The sequence below is a fragment of the Chiloscyllium plagiosum genome, chromosome 6 (genome assembly GCF_004010195.1).
Source record: "Chiloscyllium plagiosum isolate BGI_BamShark_2017 chromosome 6, ASM401019v2, whole genome shotgun sequence".
Taxonomy (NCBI): domain Eukaryota; kingdom Metazoa; phylum Chordata; class Chondrichthyes; order Orectolobiformes; family Hemiscylliidae; genus Chiloscyllium; species Chiloscyllium plagiosum.
The window spans coordinates 83,790,779-83,815,242 of record NC_057715.1 but is presented as its reverse complement, the minus strand read 5'-3'; the positions used below and the strand labels follow the sequence as shown (position 1 = coordinate 83,815,242).

At 38.9% G+C, this 24,464-nt stretch overlaps 1 protein-coding gene across 1 annotated transcript in view; it reads left to right on the top strand.

The window, feature by feature from the left end:
- flt1 (fms related receptor tyrosine kinase 1) overlaps positions 1–24,464 on the top strand; it is a 185,789-nt gene that overhangs the window by 6,433 nt on the left and 154,892 nt on the right. The window contains exons 2-3 of the mRNA XM_043692014.1: positions 17,805–17,892; positions 23,170–23,387. Of these exons, the coding sequence (XP_043547949.1) occupies positions 17,805–17,892; positions 23,170–23,387 (306 nt within the window). The remainder of the gene's footprint in view (positions 1–17,804; positions 17,893–23,169; positions 23,388–24,464) is intronic.

Genomic DNA, 24,464 nt, shown 5'->3' with positions numbered 1-24,464 from the left:
TGGTTTTATCACTTGCCGCATGATACTTTTAGAAACAGTATATTTCTAGAAGAATAAGTGTTTACTTATATAATTGCTTCCATCTGAACCTATTTGCAATTGAATAATATTACCTATAATTCTAAGGGTAACTGCCTAACTTTACAATTTGCCATCCTCTCAAATGATGTGGCACTTGTAGGGAATCTCTGCACAAATCTTTCCTACCATTTTCATTTTGAGAAGATTTGTATTTTTACATATATGCTGAAGGGCTTGCACGAGTAACAAAGAGTTAATATGCCCATGAAGTTTTCTTTTAAAAAGCCTATGATATGGGAATCTATTTGTCTTCAAACATTTTGTGTTTTTCTCAGCCTTTTTTTAATGTCACAGTCACAAAAAGTAGTCCCAGTTGGGTGTAGGTCATTGCAGTGTAGGCTCCTGATGGTCTCTTAGTGACAGACAAGTTGATAAATTACAATGCATTTTCAGGCAGTGACCCTTTAAAGAGACATGTTAAAGAATAAGGAGGGTAGAATTTATCCTGTTGGAGATATTGACAGTAGAAATATCATCTTAAAGCTACTAATTATACAGCTAAGCTGATTTCTAAATTTGATCATCACTGTACTGGTGTAAAAAAATAGTTTGCACACGCGAATATATGTAGAATATGGATTGTATTTACAAAAAAACACACTTTTAGAATCCATTCATCACAGTTACATGTTTCTGCTGACATATTACATAAGAAATACATTGATATGCATCAACATTTTCTAAGGTGATAGTGTTCTCGGTGTAACAGAATATAAATTGTATTAAATAATTGCTAGGATAGCTACAAATTGTTGAACAAAGGATAATTAATTGAGTTATCAATGACTGTACTCAATTGTTTAAAAGGCTTTTCAAAGTTCTGATTGATTTCTTGCCTCGCTGTTAAAACAATAATTAAACCACGTTGAAAGAAGTATAGCATTTCATGTCATTTTGTGGCATAGATGAATAACTTAATAGTAGACCTAAGCTTATTTGTTGGAATAAGTTTGAACTTAATTTAAGTTGTACTGTTAGGAATGCTACTTAAAATGATGATTATATAATATATACACAAATAATCTCTACAAACTTTCAGCACACATTAAATGAGTGAAAACAATTGACACTACATATTGTATACAGTTCAAAAGTATGCATCTTACATTTTTAAAAGATTTGCAAGAGATTTGGACATTTTGGAAGTAGATAGTGGTAACATGAAAGCAGTTACCAGAAACTGCACACTTTGGAAATTTTTCAAGAATTATTCTCAGGCAATACTGATTATCAAGGTAAAGATCAGGAGATCACTGCTAGGAAATTGAATTCTTTTCCACTTCAAGCTTTCATTGTAAGAGTTCAGCAGGTGAGAGAAAGCATAATTCATAATACTGGCTGTGAAATTTGGCTCCTTAGCTTCAACACCGCAAGTGTTCTTTGCCTTCAAAATGGTCTTGTGTGGCACCTGCTGATTTTCATTGGTTGCTGTCTAATATAAGAAGTGTTTACTGATTTCCAGTGTTGTTTAAAGTTGCTGAAGACTGCAGGGTATGATGTAGTATGTGCTAAAAGAAAAATCAGGTTTGCCTTTAAGGATACTATATTCCTCTTTGACACAGCATGATAGTGAGAGTGGGCAAAGGCAAGACAAAGCAGTACAAGCTATTGGAAGAGGGAGGAGGAGGAGGCTATATTTGAAGGTATCAGGGTGCAATTCACCAATCTGAACCTCAGTTAGGAACAGTGGGCAGAATTTCATTAGTGGCTCATAATCAAAAGTAAAGAGTGAGGTTCTCAAGTTCTTCACCCTTACTGAGGAAGAACCTCCATACAGCTGGGGAAAAAGGAGGCCAATTCATTGTTGACAGCATTGTTGGCAGCTCTGTTGCATAGAACTGCAATCTTGGCAAGGTATATTGGGGAATGTTCAATTTTGTTATATAAGATTGTAAGAAATAGGAACCAGAGAAAGCTGTTTGTCCGCTCGTGCCTACTCCACAATTCAGTAGGATCGTGGCTATCCTACATTCCTTATGTTCACTTTCCACTCTGTTCCCAGTAACTTTTGATTGCCCTATTGATTAAGAATCTAAATATCCCAGCCTTAAATGTGCACAAGGACTCTGCCCCCGCATCTAACTGTGGAAAGAACTTCCAAAGACTCTCAGTCCTCTGGGATGGGAAATTCTCCTCATCTCAGTCTTAAATTGGTGCCCCTTTCTGAGACAATGCCATCTGGTCTGAGACTCTACCATGAGGGGAAACATCCTCTCAGCATTTATCCTGTCAAGTGTCTTAAGAATTGATGTTTTAATGAGATCACCTTTCATTCTGTTAAATTCCAATTAGTACAGTCCCAATCTGTGCAGCTTTGGCTCATAAGACAACTACTCTCTACCAAGGATCATTCTAGGGAATCTTCTCTGAACTGCCTCCAATTAAATAATATCTATCTTAATCAAGGGGATTAAAACTGCTCACAGTACTCCAGATATGGTCTCACCAGCAATTTGTACAGTTGCAGTAAGACTTCCCTACTCTGATACTCCAACCCCCTTGAAGTGAGGGCCAACATTCCATTAGCCTTCCTGGTTACTAGCTGCACGAGTGTGCTAGTTTCTGTGTTTCATGCACAAGTCCCTTTGTGTTGCAGCTTTCTGCACTTTTTCTCAATTTGAATAATACTCTGTTCTTTTATCCTCCCTTCCAAAATGGACAACTTCACATTTTCCTACATTGTACTCCATTTGACAACTTTTTACCCACTTCCTTAACCTATCAATATCTCTCTGTAAACTGTATACCACTTGCAATTTGCCTATCCACCTATTTTCATGTTGTTTGCAAATTTGGCTACAGACATTAATTTCTTCCCTCCAAGTCATTAATATACATTGTTGGCATTGGAAAGACTTGCAATCCCAACACTGACCCCTGTGGAACCCCACTGGTTACAGATCATCAACAGGAAAAGAACCCATTATCCCCTTGCATTGAAATGGAACCCATTAGCCAATCCTGTAACCATGCCAATTTATTATGTCCAACACCTCTTATGACTTTTACTGCTATGATATATTCCTAACCATGCCCTGAGTTCATCTGCCTTCCCTGTTAGGCCCCTTGCATTGAAATAAATGCAGTTTAGTTTATTAGTCGTACCTTGTCCCTGCCTGCCCTGACTGTTTGAGTTGCTTCTGTTCTCAACTGTACCAGTCTCAGATTGATCTCTTTCCTCACAATCTCCCTGGGTCCCCCCTTCCCCATCTTACTAGTTTAAATCCTCCCGAGCAGCTCTAGCAAATCTCCCTGCCAGTAAATTAGTCCCCTTCCAATTTAGGTGCCATCTGTCCTTCTTGTACAGGTCACTTCTACCCCAAAAGAGATTCCAATGATCCAAAAATATGAATCCTTCTCCCATGCACCAGCTCCTCAACCGTGCATTCATCTGCTCTAACCTCCTATTCCTGCCCTGACTAGCTCGTAGCACCAGGAGTAATTCAGATATTACTATTCTTGAGGACCTCCTTTTTAACTTCCTGGCCGAACTCTCTCTATTCTCCCTTCAGATTCTCAACCTTTTCCCTTCCTATGTCTTTGGTTCCAATGTGGACAATGACCTCTTGCTGGCCCCTCGTCCCCCTGAGAACATCCTGCATCCTCTCTGAGACATCCTTTATCCTGGCACCAGGGAAACAACACACCATTCTGATTTTTTGCTGCTTGCCACAGAAACGTCTGCCTGTACCTCGGACTAGAGAGTCCTCTAACACAATTGATCTCTTGGAACCCGACGTATCCCTCATTGCATCAGAGCCAGTCTCAGTACCAGAAACTTGGCTGTTCGTACTACGTTCCCCTGTGAATCAAAACAGTATACATGTTTGAAATGGGGATATCTACAGAAGACTCCTGCACTAACTACCTACCTCTCTTATCTTTCCTGGAGTTAACCCATCTATGTGGCTGTATTGTTGACTTTTCCCCTCCCTTATAACTGCCATCCATCACATACTGTTGCTGTTGCAAATTCCTCATTGCCTCTAATTTGTTTCTCCAACTGATCCATTCGGTCTGATATGATTCGCAACCAACAGCATTTATATTTGCAACCAACAGCATTTCTTTAACTGGCTGATGTTTTGCTGAATATATGTTCTTTTTAGTAAGCAAAGCATGTAATAATATTTTGGTGTAGTGTCTAATTTAAAGAACGAATAATTAAATTATTAGAAGAAAACCTTTAGTCTGTATTTTGCAAACGTTGTTTTCCACTGACCACACCTGTCTTATTACCTGGTACAGGAGTAATGTCTTCAGATTCGTCCAAAGGTGAGGTAGAGTCCTGAAGTCTAAATAATCAGATTGTTCAAATGTAAATGGTAAAGTCAATATCTGTAAGGCCAAATATAAAATTACAAAATGTTTATCTCGTGCTGATTACACATCTTATCAATTATGGTTTATGGTGAAAAGGGAGTCAGATAGAGATTAATCCATCTCAGCTTCTATCATGATTAAAGTTTTGATGCAATAAATAGTTCTAGAATCAACTTCTCTTTTTAAAAAAAAACTCTTTTGATCTCCTGTGCCATACCTGTCATGGTGTTTTAACCCATATTTGCTTGTGTTTTTGTTTTGTAAGAAGAAATAGTTCCTCATGAAACCTTTTCTGACCTGAAGCCAGGATCCACCCTACTACGTAGCTCTCCTAAGGTTGTGTGTGTGTCTCTGTGTGTCTGTGTGTGGTGCGGAGAGGTAGTGGTGGATAATAGCACAACATATCTCCATTCAATATTGCTGCCTTTATGGCCACCATTTTTCTACAAACAGATTGATTTTTAACATTGGATAATTGTGGTTTTGTTGTACATTTGTTTACAATTTCAGACATGCATTAAATAATGATTCTTGTGTTCCTTTGCACACAAAATGCTCAAGAAGTGGGATAGGTGCAAGGACTAGTGTCTGATGCCAGGATACAACTAGTTACCGTGTTGGGAAGAGGGAGGATTATTATTTTGGAAATATTGACGCTCCAAATATTTAGGCAAATGAGCAAATCATACAGATGAAATCAAAAGATCCACTCTTTGAAAAGTAATGCATGAGAGATTTCCTACTGCACAGTATCTTCCTGTGGAAGCTATTTCACTGTAAAGCTAGCGTAATTTCATACCCCAGCCCATCCCACATTGGTGGTGTTGAAATACAAATGGATTTACATTAAATATTTTCATTCTATTTTAGTGGCATTGCTTTGGAGGTTTTGTTGAATAGAATATAAAATATTTTGGGTCACATTTTCACATTTATTGTCTTGTGGAGTGGGTCAGCTCCCTAGTGTAGAATACAGCTTATTTCTGCTCTATGTATTTCAGTAGAACAAAAATCTAGCAGGTTCTATAATAGTTAATCTATTCTTTCAGTTTATCACCAGGTGTTGTGAAATTTCCATGTTTATCAGTTACTTGGAGGAATAAATTGATAGAACGGTGCAGCTCTGAATGAATTTGACTCTTATCCTACTGGTGATGCTTAACAGGTGCTTTGTTTCACCATTGGAAGCTATAGTGGGAAGAGATAAGCAACAGCCTACAGCTAATTTGTGCTATAACTGTATGAAATGATTAATGTACTTTAGCAAGGATTGTTCTGAGAATTACAGATCAAACATCTAGAAATCTGGAGGTTAAAAGTTTGTTGTCCTAAATCAGCAGCTGTGGCTATCTGATTAATGATGACTTGAATATTGTGGAATTGTCCTGCTTCCATAAAATGTTCTGTGTGCCTGACTGCAGTGATTTTCAGCTTGAAAAAACACCTTCTGTTAAAGTCAGTACACATTTAAAATACACTACAAAATATGAACGGGAAGATATTATAATTACTTGAATTTTTGAAACGTTTGATATTTTCTGTGTGTGTAATTTGGTAATTAAATTTCCACTTTGGAAAAGAAAGTATCAGTCAATGTCATTATACCATTTAAATTAAACCTATATGTAATACCATTTACTTTGCTTGTATCACAGTATTTCTTGGTAGACAAGGACATTCTGTGTTCTGATAAATTGATGATATGAGTAGTATTCAATGTAGATTATTGCAACGTATATCATTAAAATGCTTTTTATTTAAATCCCTTTGAGGGTTAATGTGGATCTGCTGAAAAACAAGACAGGAGAAAAAAAAGATGCTCAAACAAAGTCAGTTAATGCGCTATTTTAAATAGTGTTCCCTTATTCCAAATGATACATGTTTAACAGTTGTCATAGACCACACGAAGGTACCTACAGAAGAGGTAGAGTTCACATGACAGTGAACAGGCCAGTACATGTAGCAGGTTGGCATTTCTCCAACATACCTCTTTTCACATTTTTGTAAAATAAATTTCCATGCACTATCATTTACAAGTTTAAATTATGCAAATTACCCAATATACATGGTTACAAATAAAAGTATAATTCATTAGCAAAATGGTGTGTTAACTTTAATCAATTTCATTTTTGTCAATCTCTGCACATGCATTGCATCATAGTCTTTAAATTGTATTGGTTTCGTAATGGTACATGTGTATGTTGTCATTGGCTATTCATCTAGTATCTATATATTTGTAGGGTGGATGTTCCTTCTCTGGAAAGTTTTATTCCCTTGGCAAATTGCTATGATAACATTTACCAATCCATTTCCATTGCTGGGAAACAGTGGATCTCTGGGAAAGACGGTTGGTCTGTGCTCTGTATAGATCGTGAAAGCCCACATTCCTGACCAGCTGCCTGAAGTGGAAGTACAGCTTCCCTAGTTTCATATAACCTGTTTATGATCAAGGTGACAACTGCTCCACAGGTCCCAAGTTATCTTGTGTGCTGATTCTTGTTAAGAGCACCATTCATTTGCGCACTGAGTGGCTCTTCAATGTTTATCACTGGTAATAATGTGGTACTTTTGTCAAAGAAATGTTTGGCTTCCTTTCATTTCACTTTGGTTTTGTCAAGAAGCCTATTATATCTTCTAATTTCAGTAGCTTCTTTTGCTGTTGGACATATAGCTTGGCTGGGCCATGATTTTAGTCTTTGTACTGGATTATTTTCCACATCTTAACAAGGTATATTTTCCCATTCAAGGATTGTCTGAGCTAGATTTGCTAAATTTTTTAAAGATCCCTTTGGTAATTTTCAGTGCTGCCTCAGCTCTTTCAATTTAATGGGGATAGCATGGAGAAGATGTTTGGTGTTGAATTTCCCAACCTTTTGTCAAGGGGCTGAGTTCTTCACTTATGAATTGAGGGCCATTTACACTCACCACGATGTCTGTAACGTCATCACAATTGAAGCATGTTTTCAGGCATCTGTGCAAGTGAAGTAACATTCTTTGTGACACTTTAGAAAAGATGAAAGTAATTTGGGGAAGATCCTTTGAAGTGGTTTGGGGTCAGACTCCACTGTCACTTCATTTCTGCCAAGCAAATATTGATTAAAATGCTCACAAGCAAAGACTGTGGTCAGGCACGCCTTTTCTATTTGGGAATAATTTCATTCTGCTTGCATTAACACCCTGGATGCAAATATAATTGCTTGTCCATGCAGGTGAAGGATTGCTCCTGTTGTGGTAGGTTACAAAGTAATCTCAGGAGTCTTAAGGTATAGGTAGTTACTCCAGAAAAGACTCTGAGATAGCACTGTAACTCAACGAGGAATCATAAATATTTATACATCATAAGCCATGTGGAACAGTACATTACTTGGATTCTGAAATTGTCTGTTTTAGACAAAAACCTTGCTTTTCACACATTCCAAAGTAGCAAGGCCCCAGTTACCTCTGGTCTCACCACTCCCTATCATCCCAAGTGCTATCCTATCTTCTCTCCAAATCCTGTGCTTCATTTCCTTCCTTGACTAAACTTCATTGGTTTGTCTTTCTTGGCAGCGTGTGGCATCGTCCTTATATTTCATTTCCAAATAAGGCCTTAAGGTTAATGCTGGTTCAGTCATGTTTTATTTTCACAAAATCTTTGCTACATCTGAGCATGTTTACTCAGTTTAACTGACTTTTAAATGAAAATGAATCTTCAATGACTTCTTTAATTATTGCTTACGAAGTTAACTAAAACTCTCCACCTCATTGTAATCCCAACTAGAGCTTCATATGGATTTATAACTTGACTCATGTCATACCCAAATCTCACCCCAAACACTCCAAGTCTGTCTCAGTAACATCATACTGCAAGGTGAATTTATAATTGACATCATAATGCATCAGCACTGGTATCATTGTCACTCATTGTTTCATTCTAATGAAAATGTTTCTTGTTCTGTGTCCCAGGACTGCACATCCTTAGTGGTTAGCTTTGTGTAGAGGTTCACACTGTACGACAAATTAGGCAAGAACTTCACTAAATAGTTATAGTCATAGAACTCAGAAACAGACCCTTCGGTCCAACCAGTCCACGCCAACCATAATCCCAAACTAAACTTGTTCCACCTACTTACACTTGGTTCTGTATCCCTCCAAACATTTCTCATTCATGTACTTAACTAAATGTTTTTGAAACATTGTAACTGTAGCCACATCCATCACTTCCTCTGGAAGTTCATTCCACACAAACCACTCTCTTTGTAAAGGTATTGCCCCTCATGACTTTTTAAAATCTTTTTCCTCTCACCATAAAAATATGCACCTTAGTGTTGAAACTTTCCACCCTAGGGAAAAGATGTCTGCCATTCACCTTATCTATACTCCTCGTAATTTTATAAACCTCTATAAAGTCACCTCTCAACCTCCGACATTCCAGTGAAAATGTCCCAGCCTATCCAGCATCTCTCTATAACTCAAATCTTCCAATTCTTGGCAACATTCTGGTAAATCTCTTCTGAATCCTCTCCAGCTTAATAATATCCTTCCTATAACAGGGCAACCAGAACTGGATACTGTACTCTAGAAGATGTCTCACGAATGTTCTGGACAACCTCAACAGAAAGTCCCAACTCTTATACTCAAAGGTCTGAGCAATCCAATAAATCAGTGCACTGCTATATCATCTGTTGATAATAGTATTTTTGCTTTAGCTCTTGCCTTCTCAGGTTCTCGGTGAAGTCCTTTTGCTGTCAGCACCTGATCTAATCTATTTGACTTCAGGCAATTTAGTTGCATCTTTTTCTTGTTCAATTTCTGGTTCATGTGGTGAACTGTTTTCAACAGTTGTACCAAACTCTGACTGTGATCCATGATGGCTTCTTCCACCATTTCTCCACATCCATGGACAAGCAGGCCAGCCATAATAGTTTCCACGGTGGAAAGATCTCAGAAAATCTCATGTAATCTGCATTGATACTCTCCTTGAACAGTGGAAATGTCAAACAGCATATGGAACTGCATCTAGGGTACTAAAGACCTCTGCTTTGGTAAGCTGTGACAACATTCCTTCAATGGGGTATTCCTCAATATGGGGTATTGAGAACTGTCGAATGTTTTATTGAGATCATTTGAATCTATGCATACTCTTAGATTTCTGTTTTGTGCTAGTACTATGCTACTAATCCAGTCTGTAGGCACTGTCACTTTTTGATTACTTCCTTCTTTTCCAGCTTTACTGTTCAGGCTTGATAGCTGCTGTGCTGGTTTCACATTATCATCCACTTGGTGGTGACATGAGGAATGAGCACAAACCCTAGAAAAACATCTCTCTAATCTTTTAGGATCAGTTCATCAGTTATTGTTTTACTGACTTGTAAAACACTGAAAATCTCTTTTGGCATGTATAGAATTGAGTCCAGGTTTTAGACTTGCTTCAGCTGAAGTAATTGCATTTTGCTGAACACTCAATATCTGGAACTTCACACCTTTAATCTTCCCATTGCAATGGGTTCTTGACTTAATTTAGCCTCTTGGGATGAGTTTCACTCCATCATATAGCCTCGATATTACCTTTCAGGGTCTCATTGTTGAGTCATCACCTTGAGTGACTTTGTACAGATAGGTAAAGCTCATGATATTGCACACAGCTGTAGTGACTAACTGACATTTCATGTTCACTTTATTCTCCCGTTCTGCAGCTTTCATTCTAACAAAAAGAAACCAGTATCACCTTTAGATCTGAACATGCCAACTTGTATGACTCCTCAGACATTGGCTGGCATCTTTCCAACAGCTATATTTATCCACTTACTCTGTTTCTTTCCAGCTAGGCACTTGCATGAAAAGTGATTGAACTTCTTGTAGTCAGACAACTACTGTCTTCATGCTGGATATGCTTCCTTTTGATTTACGGGATATCCTCTCCAATATTTATGTCCTGTCCTTTGGCCTTGATCTTTGTACTGGCTTTAGTGCAAACTTTCCTTTTTCTGTTATTTTCACCCAGCCTGGATTGTTTCTAGACATAATACTTTACTAATGTCTACTTGTATTATAGGCTTCTGTTCCAGTGTAACTGTCAAAGCCTTCATTTGTGAAGACCAGTGTGAACAATTCATTTAAAACATTTTGGCATTTCATGATCTACAAATTACTACCACAAATACCCTTCCTCTTTATTTTCTCATTTTCTTAATGTGTACATAGCTTTTATTTAAAATAAGTTTGACCACTCTTACCACTGTCTGTAGTTTGGCTTTCTACTGCCCTCATTGTTTCTAGTTGAATTTTAATTACTTTAAGAGAGTTTGAACAGGTTGGTGCTTTTCTGTCAGTAAAATGAAGAATTAAAATGTGACTTGACTGTAATCTGTCTACAACCATAGAGGCGCCAATAAAAATGACTTCCTGACAGCATTAGAATCCATTCTATTAAAAATGGACTCATAGAAGAAACCCAACACACCATCAGGCAGATGGTAGCCCTAATGCTGAGCAGAAAGAGGGACTGAAGACCCTCAACACACTAGAGAGGAAAGCCCTAGAAGAAGTCAGGAGAGACAAGAACATTGTAATCCTACCAGTGGAGAAAGGGCACATGACTGTCATGCTGGACAGAGCGCAATACATTGAGAAAGCGAACACACTACTAGAACATTCTGACATTTACCAACAGATGGCGAAAGACCCGACATCAGAACTAGAAGCCCACATCACAGTTTCCCTGAAAAATTGACACAAGATGGGTGAAATTAACAAGACTGGTTACCAAAAAATAAAGCCAGAGGGATCCAACAAACCCCGCTTCTATGGACTACCCAAGGTTCAGGGGTGCTGTCCTGGCTAATGGTGTTGGTGTTGTAGGGTGTCTGCATCCCTGGTCTGTCTAGTTGCGAGGCTAATGTTTCCTTGGCTGGGGTTGGGGGGGGGGTGGTCTATGGAGGTAAATAGTAGTGTCACAATGAAGAAGAACATAATCTTGTCTTATATTGGTGTCCTTGATGATGTTGAGGAATTCTTGGGCAGAGTGGATTAAGTGGGTTGAGCTATCAGGGTAAATATAGGGTAGGGGGAATGTGTCTGGGTGGGTTACTTTCGGAGGGTCAGTGTGGACTTGTTGGACTGAAGGGCCTATTTCCACACTGTAGAGATTCTATGATTCTTGTATGATTCACTAGCAAAACAACTACAACAAAGACTGAAACACCTAGTAGAAACACTAGCCTCGCAACTAGACAGACGAGGGATGCAGACACCCTACAACACCAACACCATTAGCAAAGACAGCACCCCTAAACTACTGGATCCGTGCCTCACAACCCACTTCATCTTCAATGACTAGGTATACAAGCAAATAAAAGGAACAGCCATGGGATCACTGCTATCAGGACTAATAGCAGAAGCTGTAAAGCAAAGACAGGTTGGATAGCTTTTCCCACCATTCAGCCTAAACTTTGGATTGAATATGTAGATGTCACTTTTGTCATTACCAAACTTGCACAACGTAGGAAATCCATCAACTCATAAACAACATCCTCACCAGCATAAAATTCAGCAAGGAAGAGAACAACAACCGATTTCACTCCCTGGACGTAGTGGGCGAATGCAAGGCCAGTGTTGAGCTCCAGACTAGTGTAGGCCACCCATACAGAACAAGTACTCAGCTACAACAGCAACCATCCCAACACCCATAAACAGAACATTGCTCAAATGAGCCATAACACACTGCAGCACCATGGAGCTGTGCAAATCTGAAGAACAACTCCTATACTGCATCTTCAGAAACAACAGGTACCCAAAAAGCATAGTCCATCAGTACTTATACGCCAGACTACAACAGGGAGATACAACACGAACAGACACACTGTCATACATCAAGGACATAACAGAGATGACCAGACTACTCTGAGCCCTGGGTATCATGGTCGCCCACTACAACAGCTCCTGATGAGTATAAAGGATGCCATATGCACAACCAGCAGAACCAACCTTATATACAAAATACTATGTAAAGACTGCCACAAACATTACATAGTGCAAATAGGAAGGAAATTAACCATCAAGGTACACGAACCACTAGCCACCAAAAGACATGATCAGCTATCACTTGTATCCATACACAGAGACGAAGAAACACAAACCCGGCAGGGACAACTTATCCATCCTAGGACAAGCCAAACAGAGACATGCACAGGAATTCCTGGAAGCCTGGCACTCAACCTGAACTCCTTTAACAAACATGTAGAGTTAGCCCCCAAATACCAACCACAGAGAAACAAAGCCAGAAATGACACCACCCACGCCAGCAAACGGGGACACAGAAATAGCAAGCGGGACAGAATACCAATGGTCCATCGGAGATGCACGGATGGTGTGATTTAGTAGAGTGATGAAACATCTGCAAACAAATTCTACCAGCTCAGCGAGCTAGTCAACAAACTTGACAGAAATCTTTAAGATTATGGAATGCTTTAATAAATAGACACAGGGAAGCTACTTCCAAATGGGGCATGATCAAAACTGGGGACCATGCATAATAATTACATGCAAATAAGGTAAGGAAGTTAAGAATGTGAAACTTCTTAGCATGGAATTGTTAAGGTGAATTAGATTAATATATGAGGGAGAAAGTAACAATTGATGAAGTTATGAAGAATAGTGAGAAAAGACCTTTGCTGAACATAAACACCAACATAGACTAATTGGGCTGATTGCTCTGTTCATGTAGGTTACACCTGCTCCCATTTCTTTTGTGCTGAATTAATTCTATGTACTTAATGCTTTGTATGACCTTCACTTTCTATTTCTTGCTATCTCTGAATATTTCTACTTACCATTTGGATCAATGTTGACACCACGAAGCAGCACTACACTCTTGATTTTGCTATATTTCTTCTTCTTTTCATAGGAATTATACCTTGAATTCTTACAGGGGGTTATAGATGTTGCTGGCAAGGCTAACATTATTGTGCCCATTTCTATTTGCCCTTGAGAATCATTTGTGATTCTAGTTATCGACCAGTTCTGGTGTACTGAAAATGTTGTACCTAATGTAATCACTCTCTTCATTTTTGGTTTCATTGTCTTATTAAGCAGGTGTTGATCTTAATTTCTATGAAATTGTTAGTGCTACCTTCATTTTATCAGATGTCCTCAATGTATCCATTTTGTTTTTAATATTATTACCTCTCACTTTTAATACTGCATTTTCTTGCATTCCTGTTATAACACGTGTTTGTCTATTCATTTATATTGAGCTGTTGGTTGAAAGCTACTTCCAGTTTTTCCTTGAGCACTTTTAATTCCAATTTATGTAATTTTCACTTTTATTGTCGTGACTGTGCGTAATAACATTGCATTTGTAAGAAGTCTGATATTGATATGCTATTTCCAATGAATGATTCAAAATTGAGTACTTTTCTTTATTTTGCACTCAGTCATGTTTCATCACTAAATATGCAAACATAAAAGTGCTTTCTCCATTTTACTAATAAACATTTTGAACTCCAGGTAAGCCACAGCAAATTCCAGTAGAACTTTGTCAATTAGCAGATAAGAAAACCCCTAATGAATTCAATTGACTGACACCTCTCACACAAAAAGTTAATTTCTTTCACACAGACATTCAAGTAGTTTCACATGTGAAGGTCTTTAGTGTCTAAAACAATATCTGTATTTTAAATAATATTGAAATAATATAAAACAATATTATTTTTGCAAATTACTGTGCTGTTGGTGTAATCTGAAAAAGTCATAAACACAATGAGGAAGATCTTCAATAATTTATGATGACGACTGTGCACAGGCACAACTTTAATTTGCTGCGCCATGAAGTAAAAAAAACAGATCTGGACTCATAGCTTCACCATGTGCTAAATTTCTAATTGCAGTCTTGTCTCAGAGATGCTTAGCTGATGACAGGTGCTTCCCTTCAGGGGGTAAAGGAAAACTGGAAAGAAAATCATTGTTTTTGCAACTCATGAGTTATGTTCAAAAAAACATTGATCAGGCAGCTGAGTGGCTTCCCTTGCAGGCTACCTTAGGCAAAAGAGATTAAAGATGATAGAGTAAGAAATATATTGGAAGAACGGCATTTTTAGATTAATAAAGAGAAAGAGCTAATATAAAAATATTCTGGCTTTAAGCTTTAAATTTGAGTCATTTTAAGTAACGCATATATAAGATGAAAGAAGAACAATATTTTATTTATAAAATCTATAGGTAGCTAAACCTTGCACATTGGAGGGATCCCTTGTGTCCATCTGAGTGACTGCCTGCAGGTCATTCCTCTCTTTAAACCCCACTGTCTGACTTTTCATACCTGACTCCCACCTCCCTCAAATCTTTCACTGGGACCTAACAGACAGGCTCCACCCTGCCACTACAGGAATTGCAAAACCTGCGCCCACACATCCCCCCTCACTTCCATCCAAGGCCCCAAAGGAGTCTTCCATATCCATCACCTGCACATCCACCAATGTCATTTATTGTATCCGTCGCTCCCGATGTGGTCTCCTCTACATTGGTGAGTCTGGACGCCTTCCCGCAGAGCGCTTCAGGAAACATCTCCAGGACACCCGCACTAATCAACTCCACCGCTCCGTGACCCAACATTTCAATTCCCCCTCCCACATGCAGGTCCTGGGCCTCCTCCACTGCCACTCCCTCACCACCCGATGCCTGGACGAAGAACGCCTCATTTTCCGTCTTGGAATACTTCAATCCCAGGGCATCAATGTGGACTTCACCAGTTTCCTCCTTTCCCCTCCCCCCACCTTACCCCAGTTCCAACCTTCCAGCTCAGCACCACCCTCATTACCTGCCAGTCTTCTTTCCCACCTACCTGCTCCACCCTCCTCTCTGACCTAGCACTTTCATCCCCAAACCATCCACCCACTGCACTCTTAGCTACCTTCAACACAGCCCTACCCACCTCCTATTTATCTCTCCCCCACGGAGGCTCCCAGCCTTATTCCTGATGAAGGACTTTTGCCCAAAACATCGATTTTCCTGCTCCTTGAATGCTGCTTGACCTGTTATGCTTTTCCAGCACCACTCTAATCTAGTCTGTTTTCCAGCATCTGCAGTCCCTACTTTTGCCTGGATTTAACTTCAGCCTAGCTTTTGTAATTTTTCTCCTCTTTGGGTTCTTCCTGTGAATGTAATTGTGATCACCATTTGAAACTGGTGTTGCTGGCATCACATAGCTGGCGGTCAGTTGGATTGGCTGAAGTTGGGACTTTCTTACCAAATGTGACCAGAAGTCTTACCCTGAGCAATTTATGCTTCACCTAAAATAGCTGCAGGGAATTTGAATTTTCTGTGCATTATCTTTCAACATTTTAAAGTTACGGGTGCAAGGGGATGGTGGGAACAGTGTCTGATAAAAATCCTTCCTGTAGAGATGAAAGTGAGGACTGCAGATGTTGGAGATCAGAGTCGAGAGTGTAAGGCAAAGCAGGTCAGGCAGCATCCAAGGAGCAGAAGAATCAACATTTCAGGCATAAGCCCTTCATCAGCCCTTCATGATGAAGGACTTACGCCTGAAATGTCAATTCTCCTGCTCCTCAGATGCTGCCTGACCTGCTGTGCTTTTCCAGCACCACACTCTTGATTCTGTCGAGATAGTCAGACACTACCACAATGGTGAGTGATTGTCAAAGCACATTTACATCTTAAAGTGTACAGTAATGGAAATCAATTAAACTGGTGATAGAATGATGCTATGTCACTGATTTCTGACAAATGCTGCATTTCTGATATTGAAATGAAAGGAAACCCTCCAAAGAAATATTTGAAAGTGATTTTTGCACACATCGCACTAACATGTTTTGCCAACAATCATCAAATGATGTTTCTCTGACTTGTGATTTAAAAATCAATGACAAGCCAATGATAACACATGAATATCAAAATCAATTGAAGCCAATATTTAAGTTAGGAAGCAAAATTTTATTGAAGGATCTAATTTAAATTTAATGAACACATATAGATTTTGAAGAACAAGATTATTATGAAGCTTACTTCATATTTAAAAGGTAATAAGTATATTTTTAATGCATGATACAATTCTTTTCAAGTGAGTGGAGAACATTTGTTATATTAGGTGTTGATTTTTCATTTAAAAGTATTATGATAAAACATTTAACAATATATTAAAAACTTTATTTTAATGCATTTGACAATTGTATCTCTAGCTATGGAACAAACAGCTTAAATTCTTGAATTCTTTAGTACAAAGTCAAAGCAGTTGTAAGGAGAACAATAGCTTGATTAAGGACCTTGAATATAATTACACTGAAAATGAAACAATATTTCATCTTTGTTACAGCAAACCTATTAAATTGAACTCCCTGTATTGAATTTAGATTTGTATCTTTTGCCAACTCTTTGGGATGCAAGGAAGTACAGTATTTTAAGACTTCCTGGAATGAATCTATTGTGAACATTGCAAATCATGGTTTCATAATTGATCTAGATCATAGAACCTAGATATCACAATTTGTTGGTATTGTTTACATTGCTATAATTGTGCAACCAACTTAAAAATATTCAACCTGTGATTAATTGTATTTTTTATGGAACTGTAAAACAATCCTTACTTAAAGATGCATATCGACTCTGTATTCAATACTTAAACATTTCTAAAGTTGGAATCTTTAGAATCTCAGTAGGAACTGGATTTTTAGAACTGGAATAAAAACCTGGGTCGAAATCTGCGCCTGCCCCCACGGCGGGTTTGGTGGATCATTTAATCAGGCAAAAGAGTTGTGTAAGAGAGCTCCACCACCTTTCGATCTCAATTTGAGTCCAGGATAGGAGGGCCTGTGGCTGGTCTTCCTGTTCATTGACAATTGAGACCCTTAAGTAGGGAATAAATGCATTCTTCGGGCTTTATTCTGTACCACTGTTATTAACCCAGTGGGGGCTCACCATGTGGGGAACAAGGCACCCAAATCTGTGCAGGGTTGTTTGCAGACTCCAAGGTGGAAGGAAGACACTCGTGTAAAGACACTCTGTGCTTGATTGAGGAGCACAGCTTAGGAAGGGGTAGGCTGAAAAATTACACCCTGCCTTTATCCATCCCCTTCCTTAAAAACCTCTAACACCCAAGTGCCCACATGAGCTCCCTCTCACCATTACTCACCTTTGCTACTGTTTAGCCAGCAGCATCCAATGGATGGAACATCTATTCCTGGGGTCCTTTATCTGGGGCAAATGCTTATTTCTGGCCTCTTAAGTGCCTGATTAGCACATGAGGTCACAGGTTTTCCTTTAAAAGAGGAGATGTGCAGCTCTCCCAACTCCCAACTCCTGACTTTGGTGGCCAAAATTCCCATTGTCTCCATCATAGTCTGTCTCTAGAATTGTTTCATTAGCTTGGACCAATGAAGAAAATAATTTTGTTTTTTTCTGTTTTACAGGCTCACCTGACCTCCTAAGTCCTATACTTAGCATAAGAGCTAAGCAATATGTCATTAGCATTAACCAGACACTACATGTGACATGCAGGTAATTAAAGAAATGTCAACATATTAAGCATTTTAATTGGAATTATTTTACATTAGGCTATCCTAGTACTGAATATTAAAAGCATTAAGAAAGAAATTAGATTGTGACATATAATGAAACTATATATGTGAAAAACAGCATATTAAAAATTCCTTTATGTCATAAACATAAGCTACTTGCTCTATTTATGGGTCTTTAAATATTTATATCAAGGGCACTATTGAGGTGAATTTCATAAAGGGATAGAGATCTACTTCACTATTTTGTGCAGTATTAGTATATAAATACAGTAATAAATTTTGGGAAAAGGAAATTTGGGTGGCAATTGATTTCATGATTTCTAGTTTTAGAAGGCTATCCATAGTTTTCTTGTATGTTGTACCTTTTTTAGAACCCACCTATTAAACTACAGTTGTATTTGCATGTGTTACAGAGGGAGCCAGAGATATATTTGCCAGTTTCCTGGTTTTACATTGCTTGTGCTCTCTGGTAACATCATTAGCATCTTTCCATTCAGTAACGATGATGGACATACAGCAATGACCCATTTCTAGATGGGGTGTTTTCATATGGCACTTCTTTGTTGCTATCTAAAGATGCTAATTCTTGAGAAGCAGTGTCTTCCATATGCTGAACATGAAGCTTTCAAATGTCATTGTTGGTTGTTCTGTTCAATACTGTTACATTACCATCCCACTGTAATAATGCTCAATAATGTGGTGCATGGCAGGTCCACATGAGAGTTTACCATATTCCTCTATTGTCAGCTTATGACCTCCCATGTCTGATCATCAATATCTAGGGCCTTCATGTCAGGCCAGCCAGCATCCTGGAAGTGGACCTTGGCATCCTATTGGTTGCTTGGGTCTAGCAATTTTGCCAATGCAGAAATCCTTGTCCCTGTGACTATCTTCCATCCTCCAAAATTGACCAAGGCAAAAAAAAAACACCTGTTTAAACACTAGAAAAACATGGGAGCTCTGCTTTTGAGAGGATCACTGTGTCCTGATTTTGTCCTTCAAATCACACAGGCTTTTCACATATTAGTGTCATGGGAAAAGGTTTGGTTAGGGTCGTACTTAAAAGACTGTATACTTGCAGTCTGAGTGCACACAGAAACATATTGCAGTTTTCTTTCCGGGAGTTCTATTGTGGAAATGATCTTCTCTGTACTCCAAGGCCATACTCCTTGCTTTACTTACTTTCATAAATCTCACTAAGGCACTCGCTGCCATCAGCAGGATTTTGGGAAAGACGATTGTCCACCAAAGCTGCGCGGTCTCATTCATGATGACATGCACTTCTCTGTATAGTTAGATACCTTTACCCTTTCATAGAGCATTTCATGAGGAGATGAAGAAATTTCTCCCAATAAAAGTGCAATTCTGTGTTGTTGCCTAGAGGTATAATTGACCAATATTAATTTGAAAATCGTTAATTGTAAACATTGTCTTGCAAGCTATATAGGTTACCATTGTGCACCTTAACATGCATTGTGTTTTCTAGCATACAGTCTATTTTAAGTCTGTTCATTTTAGTCTGCAAGGTAGTAAAAGATATATGTTGACAGCATGATTGAACGCTTCACAGATGGTGTTATCATTTCATTTTGAAATTCAAAGAGGTAGGGAGATGGTATCTTGTACGTCAGGGAATTCATTCACGATTTTAATATTTCCATAGATAACTGACAGTCTGCAATATCAATTGATTCCATTACTTAATTCCATTTGTAAAGGACTGCCAGCAACCATCCATGTCATCACACTACCTTTTAATCACAAAACATTAATCTGAATTGTATGAATGGTTTTTAGTCAAAAGAAAAATTATTGCAAATATTTATGAAATGCAGGAACTCAATTTGAAGTTATAGTCCTTGATTACTGTAGTTTAAAGCAATCGCAACAACATCCTTTCAAGTGAAAAGTAATTCAAAAAAGAAGTTGCAAGGAATACACAATAGACTCAATTTTTACCTATGAAAAGAGTCAAACTGGTCCATTTAAACTTCAGGTCCTCTTTTCCTAATTAAAAGAATAATTCTTATTTAAAAAGGCATGAAAAGTGAGGCGATGCTGTAAAAACTGAGGGAAATGATCCTTGTAATTACATGCTGGTTGCAATCATGATCAGGGGTAAGAGAGGCCCAATATTTATTTGTATGTTTTGGAAGCTCTCTCCTGATTCTGCTGCTGGTCCCTGCATATTAACATTTAATCTGGGTTATGTCATTAGACCTCAAGCTTGGGTTTCAGTGAAGCTCTTAGCTGACTTAAACTCCAATGCTGCTTCTAGCACACTTGTTAAAATTGCACATGATGTGAACATGTCTTGGACACAGTGGGGTTGAATATTGTCCTTCTGTTGTAGCATTGGTTGGCAGGCCTAGAGGTTGTTAGAAATCTGGTGTGGGATCATGGCAGTTGGCTGAAGCTGATTGTGTGGCAGCACGTTTGTAAACATAGGTGAGGTGGGCTTACTGCCAAACTCTGTGGCAGGGAACAGCTCAAACGTTAGGATGCCCGCATCTCATGGCCATGTAGGAGCTGCAATCATTTTAAATGGCAGCCAGGTTTGCGTGAGGGAGTGGAAATCATTTTGCAACCTTTGTAATCCATTTCTGCAGTTTAAATCTCAATTATTGAATTTTTGTTGCTTTAATTAAGAAATTCCAAAGTTCAGACTTAAGATTCTTCCACTACCATACAAAATCATTCAGTGGCATCAATAGGTTTACCTAAGGTCTGAGAATCACTGTCCAGCCAAGTCACGATGGTGTGTAATTTGGAAGGGATCTTTCCATTCATCTACTGCCCTTGTCTTTCTTGGGAGAAGAAGTTGTGAGTTTGGAAGTTACTGTTGGAGAAGTCTGGGTTAGTTCCTGCAGTACATTTTGCAGATGATACACACAGTGTCAATGTACTTTGAGGGTGAAGGTATTGAAATATAGAGGTGATGATGGGGTACTGATGAAGTGGCCCACTTTGTCCTGTATACTGTTAAGCTTCTTCCATTGTTGGAGCTGCACTAATCCAGCAAGTGGGTAGTATTACATCATACTCGTCACTTGTACCTTGTAGATGATGGACAGACATTGGGACTCAGCAGGTGAGTTATGCATTGCATGACTCCTAGCCTCTATAACCACAGTGTTTATATTGGCTGGTCCAGTTCAATTTGGTCAGTGGTAATCCGAAGGATTTTGATAACGGGGTTTCGGTGTTGGTAATGCCATTGTATATCAAGGGGTGATAGATAGATGGATAGATTCTCTATTATTGGAAATGGTCATTGCTCAGCACTTGTGTGACATGCATGCTGCTTAGCCCTTATCACCCTAACCTGATTGTTGACTGAGTCTTATGCATATGGACAGGAACTTCTTCTATTTGTGAGGAATTGTGAATGGTGCTGAACATTGTGCATTCATCATGAACAGCCTATTCTGACCTTGTAATAGATGGAAGTTTATTAATGAAGTATCTAAAGGTATTTGAGCCTAGGACAGTACCTTAAGGAACTCCTGCAGAGATGTCCTGGAGTTGAGATGATTAACTGTTAACAACAACCATCATCCTTTATGCTAGATATGATTCAAATAAACAGAGTGCTTTGTCCCTAATTCTACTGAGTTCAGTTAATGCTAGAGATCATCAAGGCCACAGTCAGTCAAATTTGTCTCACACTACAATCTTTTATTGTCTACGTTTGAACTATTGCTGTGCTGTAGTGAGTTCAGGAGCTTAGCTAACATGGTAGGAACCAAACTGAGCATCAGTGACCAAGAAGGACCATGAAATTATAGATTGTGGTTCATCTGAGATTCTGCTGCTATTGATGGCCTACAGCATTTTGTGGATACTTGTTTTTACTTGCTAGATCTTTTGAAGTCTGTCCCATTTAGCATAATCATGTCACACAACACAATGGAGGGTATCCCCAATGTGACGACCGCACTTTGCCTTCACAAGGACTGTACAGTGATTAATTCGACAAATACTGCCATGGAAAGATGAAGGTTAGGGTTAGGGTTTACTACAGATAGATTGGTAAGGATGATATTAAGTAGATTTTTCCCTTTTATTGGTTCCCTCAACATTTGCCACAGGCTCAGTCTGGTTGCTTTGTCCTTGAGAACTTGACCACCTCGGTCAGCAGTGGTATGACTGAGCCACCTTTTGTGATGGACCTGAAGTTGCCCATCTAGAGAAACCTGCAATTCTTCCACCAAGTGCTATTCAACATGGAGGAGTGATGACTCATCAGCCAAGGTGGGGACAGTAGGTGGTAATGACCAAGATTGATCACATGCCATGAAACTTCATGGAATCTAGACCCCATGTTGAGGACTCCCAGGGCAATTCTGTCCTAACTGTGTACAATTATGCTTCCACCTCTGGTCAATCTGTCCTGGCAATAAAACACGACAAACCCAGAGATGGTGATGGTAGTGTCCAGAAGCTGTCTGTTAGGTATGATTTCATACGTATGACTATATAAGTCTGTTGCCTGACTAATCTGTGGTACAGCTTTCCCAATTTTGGCACAATATTTCAGATGTTGATGAGGAGAGGTTTGCAGTTTTGATACAGCTTTGCTTGTCATTTTCATTGCTGGTATCTAGATTGATGCCAGATAGTCTGTCCAGTTGTTCATTTTCTTCAAATTTTATAGTGGTTTGTAGGGCCATTTCAGAGGTACTTAAGAGTCAACCTCATTGCTGTGGTTCTAGAGTTGGGTCTAGGCCAATCAAGGTAAGGTCAGCAGATTTCATTCCTTGAAGGACATTAGTGAACCAAGCGGATTTTATGATAATTGACAATCACCATTAAACTAGCCTACAATTGCAATTTTTAAATTGAATATTTATGAATAACACAACATTCGTTTTTAGTTCTAGTATAGATTACTAGTCTAGCGACATTATCATTATACCACCAATTCCCCCTAATCATTTACAGTTTTCTCACTGCTATAGATCTGATTCCTACCCTCCTATGCACTCCTCCATGCCAACTTCCTTTCATTAATTGCAGGGGATTAAAACTAGCTAAGAGATTTCTAAATTAGCATTTTCAGTTTACAATTTTTGACTAATCTGACGTTTATTTTAAATGTTCTCGGGTTTTGTTACAACATTTCCATTCTTTTGGTTTAAGATGACACTAGTAACATTGAAACTTACATACAGATGATATTTCTAAGTAATCTGATTTTACTTCGATGAAAAGATAAACTGGATTGTATAATGTTTTACCTTTTTTATTTTCACAGGGGATCATCACATGTGTCATGGTCCTGGCCAAATCATGTAATTAATGGAAATGAAAGACTGAGTATAATTAATTTTAACAGTGGGGTCAGAAATAGACCTTTCTGGAGTAACCTGACTTTAAGCAAAACTCAGGCTAAAGACACAGGATACTATTACTGCAATAGCTCATCATCAAATGCTCGACAAAGAAAGACTGCACTCTATATATTTGTTAAAGGTAAGATAAAGTTTGTGAGAAGATTTGTAGCTCGGGTGCTCATTGCTGTGGTTCTGTTCGCCGAGCTGGAAGTTTTTGTTGCAAACGTTTCGTCCCCTGGCTAGGCGACATCATCAGTGCTTGGGAGCCTCCTGCGAAGCGCTTCTTTGATGTTTCCTCCGGTGTTTATAGTGGTCTGTCCCTGCCGCTTCCGGTTGTCAGTTTCAGGTGTCCGCTGTAGTGGTTGGTATATTGGGTCCAGGTCGATGTATTTGTTGATGGAGTTTGTGGATGAATGCCATGCCTCTAGGAATTCCCTGGCTGTTCTCTGTCTGGCTTGCCCTATGATAGTAGTGTTGTCCCAGTCGAATTCATGTTGCTTGTTGTCTGCGTGTGTGGCTACTAAGGATAGGTAGTGTACAAAATACCATGCAAGGACTGCACAAAACACTATATAGGACAAACAGGAAGACAGCTAACAATCCGCATACATGAACATCAACTAGCCACGAAACGACACGACCAGCTATCCTTAGTAGCCACACACGCAGACAACAAGCAACATGAATTCGACTGGGACAACACTACTATCATAGGGCAAGCCAGACAGAGAACAGCCAGGGAATTCCTAGAGGCATGGCATTCATCCACAAACTCCATCAACAAACGCATCGACCTGGACCCAATATACCAACCACTACAGCGGACAGCTGAAACTGACAACCGGAAGCGGCAGGGACAGACCACTATAAACACCGGAGGAAACATCAAAGAAGCGCTTCGCAGGAGGCTCCCAAGCACTGATGATGTCGCCTAGCCAGGGGACGAAACGTTTGCAACAAAAACTTCCAGCTCGGCGAACAGAACCACAGCAAAGGTAAGATAAACATCATAGTTGTTACTGGCTTAAAGATCCCTTTTGTTTCTGTTAAGTTTCCTTGAAGAAGCTCTCTGCCTCTTTCTGTTAAGTTTACAATACCTTACATTCAATGGATATTTATTCTGTTAGAAATAAACTGTTTAAAAAATGACTAGGAGAAACAAGGAAACAGGTAAGTATGACACTGAATTTTTAACATCTGACAAATCAACAGCATA